The sequence below is a fragment of the Rhincodon typus genome, chromosome 18 (assembly GCF_021869965.1).
Source record: "Rhincodon typus isolate 14 chromosome 18, sRhiTyp1.1, whole genome shotgun sequence".
Lineage (NCBI taxonomy): Eukaryota > Metazoa > Chordata > Chondrichthyes > Orectolobiformes > Rhincodontidae > Rhincodon > Rhincodon typus.
In genome coordinates, this window is record NC_063349.1 from 55,080,800 (window position 1) to 55,092,033 (window position 11,234).

At 42.0% G+C, this 11,234-nt stretch overlaps 1 protein-coding gene across 3 annotated transcripts; it reads left to right on the forward strand.

Moving 5' to 3' along the window:
• Nucleotides 1-707: 707 nt before the first annotated feature.
• On the forward strand, nt 708-7,993 carry LOC109922778 (transcription factor Spi-C-like). 3 transcript variants are annotated; one of them, XM_048607732.1, is made up of 6 exons: nt 709-940; nt 1,120-1,146; nt 2,205-2,328; nt 2,418-2,515; nt 5,908-6,019; nt 7,386-7,993. In XM_048607732.1, the coding sequence occupies exons 2-6, from the start codon at nt 1,144-1,146 to the stop codon at nt 7,778-7,780; spliced, it is 732 nt and encodes a 243-aa protein (XP_048463689.1). In that variant the 5' UTR covers nt 709-940; nt 1,120-1,143; the 3' UTR covers nt 7,781-7,993. The 3 variants fall into 3 exon arrangements, with proteins under 3 accessions (XP_048463690.1, XP_048463689.1, XP_048463692.1); XM_048607733.1 differs by lacking the exon at nt 1,120-1,146 and having other exon boundaries at nt 708-940; XM_048607735.1 differs by lacking the exons at nt 709-940; nt 1,120-1,146 and adding an exon at nt 1,193-1,221.
• The last annotated feature ends 3,241 nt before the right edge of the window (nt 7,994-11,234 follow it).

Sequence of the window (11,234 nt, forward strand, 5' to 3'; positions counted from 1 at the left end):
ATGGCCTAGAATACTACCACCACCAACCCACCCCCTGCATCCCCCCATTATATCTCCCGCTACACAAGCCCACATCCCACAAACAAATTTAAACAAAAAACTTGCTACAACTCCCAGTTTCTTTCACCACTGATAGCTTGCACTCTGAGCAATGCAGTCATTATTGTCTTTTGAGGTCTATTTTACAAGCTCCAGAAATTCGTCCACGGTGGGGGGGGGGCTTCATTCTGTCTCCTGCCTATGTTGTCTGTTCCAACAATAACTCTCCACCCGCCTTTCCTGGGAACTCTAGCTTGATTGAAATTTGTGTGAAATTTTAATTTTGCAAGATTTGCATGGGTTAATGGTGATTGCTGTGTGCACCCATGAGTAGCCATTAGCATCTTAAATCTGAGAATGTGGTACATCTCTCCTCCTTTCTGTTTCTGACTTTTTGACCACTTCACAGATTTTGCTTGGAAACGAAATACGGTTTTGTTATTGCAGATATCATATAAATATCTTTTTTTTTTTTAAAAATTGCAGTCTGGTGGGCGAACTGTCCATGGACAGAATTGGTCAGGAAGAGGGGAAAATATCTGGTGGCATTTGAGGAGAAAGGAATTTTTTTTTGAGTCACTAGAAGAGAATGACTTTGCACAAGCACATAACTTTGCGGTACATGATCAAAACTCACCATTTCTCCAGAGAGGAGGAAGTAACACTCTATCAGAGAGAGAGAGAGAAAAAATCCCTAACCCTGGTTAAAGTATTTAAAGGCTGTCGTGTTTTTTTTCTCTCTGTGTGTGCGTTGTTTGTTTAATACGTTCCGACACAAGGGGGATGTTGAATCAGTGGAGATCTAGCAGACATCAAAGGATCGAATGACAGGCTGACGTTCGACAGGAGTTATTAAAATGCTTCAAGTCAGCATTGCTCAGAGTTGGGGAAGTTAACACAGGTAAGTCATACCTTACAAGAAGGCTCAAAACAAGTCTCACTCGCTTCCAGGTTTAAAAAATAAACAGGCACCAGATCCCCTTGAATCCGTCCAAAATCAATCAAGCTGATCCCCGCGGGGAAACCGCTTCTGTCTGAATGGAATGGGTTCAATGAATCATTTCATTTTCTGTTTTACAGGTCTCCCGTTATTGTATATTAAACATGGTAAGCCGAAACCAAACCTTCTCTTAGATTTTGCTCAGTGTTGTTGGTCGATTCGGGAATAATGGTCGTGACCAAGTAATGTTAACTGTGACTATTGAAAACTTTGTTTAGAAGTGTAATTAGAATTATTTGAACAGAAACTGCCGGAGAAACTCAGCAGGTCTAGCAGCCTCTGTGGAGAGAGAAACAGAGTTAATGTTACAAGTCCAGTCTGACTGTTCATTCTTATTTCACCAGCACTTTCAGTTTTTATATGACAGCTTCAGCAACAGCAGTAATTTGCTTTTATAGTTATTTGAACATTTTAAAAAATAACTATAATTATTTTCTAAAAAATAAAACGTAACTATAATTATTTACATTTTTTAAAAAGTAACTATAACTATTTCGATCTATTTTAAAAATGTAACAAATGATTTAAATATGTTTTAAAAATGTAGCAATAATTATTTTAACAACGTAACATAACTATTTCATTCTTTTTTTAAAAATGTAACTAATTATTTAAACTTTTTTTAAAAAGTAGCTATAATTATTTAAAACCTTTTAAAATTTAACTATAACTATTTAACTCTTTTTCAAAAATGTAACTATGGCTATTTAAACCTTCTTTAGAAATGTTACAATAATTATTTATTTTCGATTTTACCTGTAACTATTTAAACTTTGTTTAAAAATTAATCATAATTATTTAGACTTTTTTAAACTTTTGTTTAAACTTTTTTTAAAGAAGTAACTAATTATTTAAAAGCTTTTAGAATTTAACAATAACCATTTAAACCTTTGAAAAAATGTAACCTTTTTTTAATGTAGCTATAACAATTAAATGTTTTTTAAAATTGTAACTAATTACTTGAAACTTTTAAACTTCAACTATAACTGTATATGACATTTTAGATGTAACTTTAATTATTTAAAACTTGTTTAAATGTAACTGTGATAGTTTAAACATTTTAATGTCATCCAAACTATTTCAAACCTTTAAAGTGTAATTGTACGTACTTGAAACCTTTCTCATATAGCTGTCATTATTCAATATTTCTCTCCCCACACCTCAGGGTTGCTGCATGCAGGATAACTACACACCCCTGTTTAATGATGCGTTTGAGGTGATCCACCATCAGCAACATCTGCAGCCCTCAACCCAGTTCAGACAGGACCCTGGAGTCCAGTATCTGCCAAGCAAGTATCTTACTCTGCTCCTTTCACTCAGCATCAGTGAGTTTACTTGCCTCCGTCTCTTTGGGTAATTGTGCTCCCTTCTTGTTAAGGTCCTTCACTCTCGATGTACAGCTTCCAGCATTATACGGAGACTGGCCCCAGTCCTTACTGTGCCCTGAATGGACAGTCCCAACATTTACAGGATGCTGTAAGTTCAAAACTAGGTGTTAAGGGATGAACATGTTAGTGACTGGATGGGTTGGTGATAATGACTGGATTAAGTAAAAAGTTAGGTTGTTGGGGCTTCCTAAAGGAAATCTGTGTTTTATTTTCACTCAGGGGCTTAGGATTTGGAACACAAAGACTCAAGAGTAATTTCAAAAGAGAATTGGATGAATATGGGGAGAGAGGGCTGGGGGAATACGGGGTGAATAAAGAAAAATGTAAAGGAATGGGATTAATGGACAAGTGTTTGAAAGGGCCAGCGCAGACAGGATGGATAAAATGTTTCATCTCCGTGCATTCCGCTCCTGATTTCATAAAGAAATAAGAGAACAGTGATTATAGAGTTAAAGCCGAAAGAACTGCGGATGCTTTAAATCAGAGACAAAAACAGAAATTGCTAGAAAAGCTCAGCAGGTTTGGCAGCATCTGTGGACATCTCAGAAGGCCAAAGAGCCTGTTCCTGTGCCCTATTCCTCTTTTGACAGAAATCAGAGTTAACTTTTCAGGTCAAGCGGCCCTTCAGGTTCATCTGTGATTTCTCTCCACAAATGCTGCCAGACCTGCTGAGCTTTTCCAGCAATTTCTAGTGATTATAGAGTAACTGGGAATGTGGCTAAGAACAACTAAACCCACAAGATTGCCTGACATCTATATCTTTGTAGATAGCTCACTATCCAGAGATGTATCTGGGGGTTGAGTCTGGGGTCCCTGGCCAGGACTTGGTTCTAGAGCCAGAGTAAGCCCCTGCACCCCCCAACCCCCTCCAGCCCCCAGGGTAGGAGGGGGCAGGGATAATTGCTGGACCAATTCTGTGGAATGTAAGTCCTACACATTGTCAAAGCTGTACACCGAATCTGTTGAGGACGTATTGTCAAGTTACCTGCTTTGTAGGAGTTTGGAGACGAGGGCTCTTTTGAAGCCCTCACACCTTCAATGGGTTTTATATTTCTGACTTTGTGACAGCGTGGGGAGCTGTTGCTGCTGGTGGAAATGTACTTGGACCTCACCTCAATGTGCTTCGTACATCACTTCAATGTGACCTGGGGTGGGGAGTGGGAACCAAGCACACAGTCTGCTCTGTTGCTCGACTTTCAGGCCAGGAATTGCTGTGTTATCGTACCCAACCCTGAGTATGGATGGTGTGAGAGCTGCATTGTCAGAAATCACCCTGCCTCTCACTCATTTACAAAAAGGTGCATGGAAGATGCCAATAAAGATTTACAAGAATGACGCTAGAACTGCGAGCTCATACTTCTCAGAAAAGATTGAACAGTCTGGGGCTCATTTTTACCTGGACAAGGGAAGCAGCAAAACTGGTTTTGAAGGTTTTGGGAGGGATTTGAAAAGGCAGATAGAGATAAAATGTTTCCACCGTGTGGGCTAGGAAGCAAAACCACATATGTCACAGATAAACCCAATACGGTGATTCAGTGTAAACTCCCAAGATCCAGGGAAGGCTGAGAGTGAGGAACTCCTCACACTATGAATGGTTCAGGCAAATAACTTGAACGCATTGAGAGGAAAGCCAAAGGGAAAACAAGAATCAAGGCTTTTGGTGATTGGGTTAGATGAAAGGGGCAGGAAGGAAATTTGTGTGACAGGGTAAGTACCAGTTGACTGGAATGGCCTGGTTCTGTGATGGAGAATCTCTTCACAAGAACATGAGCCCCAAAGTCTGCCAGTGGCCATCCAATGAATTGGTTAAAATGTCTCTTCTAACCAATAAAAGGAAAGTCACCACAGTCCTGCGCTCTGGTTAGAGAGAGAAGACTCATGGTAATTTAGTCTGAGGATGACCACACCTCAGGCGAGGGCAGAGGAGGGTCCTTCACGGTCACATCAGCCGATGAAGGAATTAAACCCACACTGTTAGCATCACCCTGTGTCTCAGGCCAGGGGTCTAGCCAACTGAGCTGGAAATTCGTTTAGGCATTGTGAGCTTACACAAAATAGCCTTTAATTTTTCTAATTAATCATTCATAGGATGTGAGCATCACTGGCCTAATTGCCCAGAGGGCAGTCACCAGTCAACCACATATCGCTGTGGGCCTGGAGTGTCACTGAGCAGCGGTTTTCTGCTGGAATGGGTTTTTACAATAATCAGCATTGGTCATTATTAGATTTTTAATTCCAATTCAGATTCCACTGCCTACCATAGTGGGATTCAAACCTGGGTACCCAGAACATTGCCTGGATCTTTGGATGACAATACCACTATATGCTTTGATGAAAAGGTCACCCAATATTTGTGAAAGGCTACTTCTGAAAGGGAAATCTGAATAATTCTTAATCCATCCTCACACCCTCCACCCAAAAACATTTACTGAACAGCAATAATTAAGAATTAAAATGTCTTAATTGACAGTCCAAGTTGTTGCAATGCTAGCAAACAATGTGACAGCGCTGTGTTCCCTCTCTGCCCATGCATTTTAAACAAAACCCATCATACTGGGAAAGTTTCATCAGGTTAGTCAGAACTTGTGGAGAGAACAATGGAGTCAGGGCAACTTTATCAAAGCCTTTCCCGTTTCTCCATTTTGGAACATAGGAACAACAGTAGACCACTCATCCCTTCGACCCTGTTCCACCAATCATTGAAATCATGGCTGATCTGTGGTCTCACTCCACATAGCTGCCTTTGGTCCATATCCCTTAATACCTTTGCTCAACAAAAAAAAATTACCTGTCTCAGATTTAAATTTAATTGATTTAATATCCAAACCTCTCCCACCCTTTGTGTGTAGAAGTGCTTCCTAACATCTCTACTTGAATGGTCTGGCCCTCAGTCTCAGACTATACCATTCTCAGAATGTGACTATGGTTTATGAAAGGGACAATGTTTACGAATGCCACCCACAATTATTTCTAGTCCACACCTTCTTCCCTGTTGGATGAGCCCATTTCTCAACAAATGGTGATAGACTATGGTCCTTTAACTTTCTCACTGTGTCTACACTGCGCCAAATGGCCCCTTGAGCCTGTTCGCAAAAAAGAGTGGGGTAGGTCTCCCTGAAGTTGTTCAGTTGATATCCCTTTAAATGAAAAGGGAACAGGTAGGTCCGATACATGGCTCTTTGCTGGCCATGTATAACTAAATGGTTCCTTCCTTTCCCAACTTTAGAATGATTGAGCCAATGGGAACACTAAACGAATGTATAGATTCTTTATGGTTTCCGATATTGGAGTTCAGGTTCCAAAGTCTCTGGAGAGATTTGCAAAAGGACAGTTTTCAGTATTAAGCATGTTTCAGATTCAACTGACAAAGAACTTCTCCTTTCAAGACTCATTGACCAAGTAAGGTCACAGGCTGATGAGTAAGGAGGGGATTTTGTCTAAGCTTGTGATTCTAACAAGATTCGATGTTTATATCTGCAGGTGGATTTTAACCTCGACAGCAACAAGCTAGCACATGAGAATGGCTCACAGTTTCCCGGCTATTTTCCAGACAATCACTTCCAAAATTTGTTTATCCCAAGGCAAGGAAAAGGTTTGTCCTCTCACTTCCACTTATCAACCTCCCAACACCGCCCCCCCAACCTCCCACCCTCCACAACACGCCAACTCTGCCTTAATGTAGGAGCCAATTACTGCAGATGCTGGAATCTGTACTAAAAACAAAAAGTGCTGGAAATCACAGGGGGTTCACACTTCATGTCAGCTCTGATGAAGGCTCATCTAGACTCGAAACGTTAGCTTGCTCTCTCTCCATGGATGTTGCCTGACCCGCTGTGATCTCCAGCATTTTTTGTTTGTTTTCAATCCTGCTTTAATTATCCCTTCAATTATTCGGAAAGATTTCCCTTTTGGATTGTGTTTTGTTTGTCACACTACGACACATTCCTCAATCATTTTAACCCCAGAGTTTACCCCCATAGTGCCCCCATTTGGGCCCTCAGTCCAAATGCTAGCTCAGGCACAAAATAACATACTTAACTCCAGCATCAAAACAGAGAGTGCTGGAGAAACTCAGCAGATATCTGTCAAGGGAGAAATGTTTGAGTCCAGTATGACTCATCAGTTCCAATTTAGTTAACTCTGTTTCCCTCTCCACTGTTTCTGTTTTAATTTCCAATTTCCTGCATTCGCTGTATTTTACTTTTATTTTGCTGATTAAAGAGCGGGTTTGAAGGGTTTGCTCTCTTTTCCTCACTCTGTTACATAGAACATAGAGCAGTACAGCACAGTACAGGCCCTTCGGCCCACAATGTTGTGCCGACCTATTATCCTACTAAGATCAATCTACCCTGCATACCCTACATTTTACTATCCTCCACATGCCTATCCAAGAGTCGCTTAAAAGTCTCTAAAGTATCTGACTCCATTACCACTGCCGGCAGCGCATTCCACACACCCACCACACTCTGTGTGAAGAACCTACCTCTGACATCTTCCCTATACATTCCTCCAATCACCTGAAAATTATGCCCCCTCGTAATAGTCACTTCTGCCCTGGGAAAAAGTTTCTGACTATCCACTCTATCTATGCCTCTCATCATCTTGTGCACCTCTATCAAGTCACCTCTCATCCTTCTTCGCTTCAATGAGAAAAGCCCTAGCTCCCTCAACCTTTCCTCATAAGACCTGCCCTCCAGTCCAGGCAGCATCTTGGTAAATCTCCTCTGCACCCTCTCTAAAGCTTCCACATCCTTCCTGTAATGAGGTGACCAGAACTGAACACAATATTCCAAATGTGGTCTAACCATTTCATGGTTAAATTTCACGGCACCAACCATACAGCCTCCTGTGGGACATGATGCTAGTTTGAAGAGCCTGATGGCCAGAATGGCCACCTTCTATCCTATAGCAATTCCATTCACCTTTGTTGACCTTGTTAACACTGGCCTCCATTGCAGGCAGGAGGAGGCTCCGCCTTTATGAATTCCTGGGCGAGTCTCTCCATGATTCCGAGATGTCCGACTGCATCCAGTGGGTGGACAGGAATAGCGGTGTATTCCAGTTCATCTCCAAGAACAAGGAGAAAGTGGCGGAGATGTGGGGCAGGAGAAAGGGCAACCGGAAAACCATGACCTATCAGAAAATGGCTCGGGCTCTGAGAAACTACAGCCGGACAGGCGAGATTGTGAAAGTGCGCCGAAAGTTAACGTACCAGTTTGACGCCCAGGTGCTGCAGAGACTGGGAAACTGCTCGAATTCTCATTATCCCCACACCGACCATGAACACTTCGCCCGTGATCACTGGCACTTCAGTTACAATTACAATGACCTTTTCCACGAGAACTCCGTTTGAAGAATCCTGGTTTCAACCAATCCATTGCTCTTAATGACAAACTATTGCAGATACTTTTTTGTTTCAGAAGCGTTAAGCCCAAACCCGAAAAAAGCCAACATTCTAAATCCTGTAAATACCATTTAGTCTTTAAGCCAGTGTGTGTGTGTGGGATGTTTTAGCCCAGTCCAGTGTCATGTACTAAACAAACGAATAAATGTTGTCTTTTGTCTATATATTGCATAATTCACTTTAACCACGGTCACACAGCAAGGCACCTGCACAGATAGGGGCAGTGCCAGAGAAACACTCTGCTGGAGAGAGACAGCTCACCTGTGATAGGGTTAAGGTTAGGGTTAGATGTAACACAGCAATAGGGTTAGAGTTAGGTTAGGGTTACGGTTTGGGTTAGGTGTACCACAGTGATAGGGTTAGTGTTAGGTTAGGGTTAGTGTTAGGGTTTGGGTTAGGGTTAGGGTTAGGTGTAACACAGTAATAGGGTTACAGTTAGGTTAGGGTTAGGGTTAGAGTTAAAATTAGGGTTAGACGTAACACAGCAATAGGTTTATGGTTTGGGTTAGAGTTAGGGTTAAGTTTATGGTTAGGGTTAGAGTTAGGAGCAGAGTTAAGGTTAGGAGAAGTGTTAGGGTTAGGATGGAAGCAGGGTTAATGTTAGGAGCACAGTTAGGGTTAGGATTAGGAGCAGGATGCAATGGGGAAGGGGCAGGGAATCAGAGAGTAGGAGAGTGAACTCTATCAAGAGGTGAATGCAGGCGACTGCACCTACTGGAAATCTGAAATAAAGACAAAATGTTGTGGACAAACTCCAGCAGTTACTGTGGAGAGCGAAACAGGAAGAGAGAAAATGTTCTAACATTTCAGGTTGAGATCCTTTCATCAGAATCAAAGAGATAAAGGACATAAAAAATGGAAATGAGAAAATTGAGAATGAGTGATGGAGCGGTGCAGAGACAACAGGATGGGAAAAGTGAGGCAGCAGGATTGAAAGGAATTGTTCAGCAATGCGAACAGGGTATCACATGATATCCAATGCCATAGAGCAGGACAAGGCCATTTGGTCCATCATACTGATGCCCCTTTGAACACGCTAGGTATGAAGACACAATCCCTCACTCTCTCCCTGTCGTCCTGTAAACATTTCTCCTTCAATTTTTCAGTTCTGTTTGAAAGTTCCTATTGAGTCTGTTTTCAGTATCTTTCCAGGCAGAGCTTCTGGTTAAAATAATAAAATTACCTCCTGTCATCGCTGGGTCTTTTGTTCTTTATCTTCTGCCTGTGTGCGCTGGTTAACATTCGGGTTAGGATTATTGCCTTTAAAAAAAAGTAACTACATCATGTAACATGCTACAGGCTCTGTAAAAATGTTCCTCAGTGAGTCTCTCAGCCTTAGTCCCACACTAAGTGGATGAGTTTTCAAAGTGCAAAGTGACACAGAAAAAGCAACACACAAAGTAACCTCTTCACCCACAGTAATAATACCTAAACCTCTGTGAAAGGCACATCTACAACTTTGAATAAATGGAGGTAAAGTTGAATACATGGCTGGAAATCTCTTTCAGAGAGAAGCTAATATCAATCCTTTTCAGTTTTGCTGTGAGCCATTACTGATTTTACAGCTGGTAAGTGTTCATAGAATCATATGACTCAGAAGAAGGCCATTCAGCCCTATGAAAGATCTACCCTGTCGGTCCCACTCCCCTGCTCTTTCCCCATACCCTTGCAATCTTTCTTTGCTTCTATGTGTTGCTCTTATTCCATTAGCTGAAGGTGCAGAGTAGGCCATTCAGCCCATTCAGTCTACTGTACTCCACCATGCAATCTGATATTTCTCAACTCCACTTTCCTGCCTTTTTTCCATAACTCTTGATCCCCTTACTGATTAAAACTCTATCACAGCCTTGAATATAATTAATGACCCAGCCTTGACAGCACTCTGTGGTAAAGAATTCCACAGGTTCACCACCCTCTGAGAGAAGACATACCCCTATATCTCTGTTTTAACAGGTAACACCTTAGCCTGAGATGATGGCTTGATAGAGGTGTACAAAATGATCAGAGGTATAGATAGAGTAGACAGCCAGAGACTTTTTCCTAGGGTGGAGGTAGCTATTACAAGGGGACATAGTTTTAAAGTGAGTGGAGGTAGATATTGGGGAGACATCAGAGGTAGGTTCTTTACTCAGAGAGTGGTAGGGCCATTGCTGGAGAGGATAGTGGAGTCGGCCTCATTAGGGGCATTTAAGCAGCTATTAGATAGGCATATGGATGATAGTATAAGGTAGAGGTGGAGGTTAGATAGACCTTAGGATTAAGATAAAATTTTGGCACAACATCGTGGTCCGAAGGGCCTGTACTGTGCTGTACTGTTCTATGTTCTATCTATGGCCTCTGGTCCTAAACTCTCTGACAAGGGGAAACAAACTTTCTGTATCCACCCGAAACAGAATCCTGTATGTTTCAACAATGCCACCTCTTATTCTTCTAAACTCCATCGAGCTTAAATGGGTCACCATTCCACTGACCTTGGATAGTGCATTGTGGAGAATGATTGGAAATTAGCAAAATTTTGATGCCAATTTTCACCATTTTCTAACATGGAATGAAACAACCATCAAGTGGGATGTGCAATCACTTTGCGCAAGTTGCAATGAAGTATTTTGAAGCCGTGTTCTTTATCAGGAAGATGTCTGCATCTGACTAGGACCAGGAGGCTCTGATAAGCAGATACATCCTGATCCAGTGCCAGTGGCGATGTTTAGCAAGTTGCTAATGATTGTTCACAACACTCTAATCAGAAACACACACAGCCCTGAAGCAAATCCATTGGACAACCAATGTCTAAAATATATTAGAAACAAGAGTGTCAAAAAAAAAGGTGACTCCTGTATAAAAAACACAAATTCCAATTTCTCTCCTTATCCGCAGAAGCTTGTCAGGAATAGGGAATGGAGGACACGGGGTTAAACGGCTCCCACAGTTTAAGGGGGAGGGGGTGGGGGGGTGGGGAATGAGCCTGATGTCGACAATATCAGATGTCAGCATTACAACTGGGAATAGAACTGAGCCAAGGTCTTCAGAGAATCAAATTTTCCCAAGAGTGAATCTTCAGGATAAAAACAAAAGTCATTCCTACAATACAAATTTCTTGCTAAATTCTGGAACATCTGGTTGTTTTATTCACATCTACCTGTCCCTCCATATCTACCTGTCCCTCCACATCTACCTGTCCCTCCACATCTACCTGTCCCTCCACATCTACCTGTCCCTCCACATCAACCTGCCCCTCCACATCTACCTGTCCCTCCACATCAACCTGCCCCTCCACATCTACCTGTCCCTCCACATCTACCTGTCCCTCCACATCAACCTGCCCCTCCATATCTACCTGTCCCTCCACATCTACCTGTCCCTCCACATCTACCTGTCCCTCCACATCAACCTGCCCCTCCACATC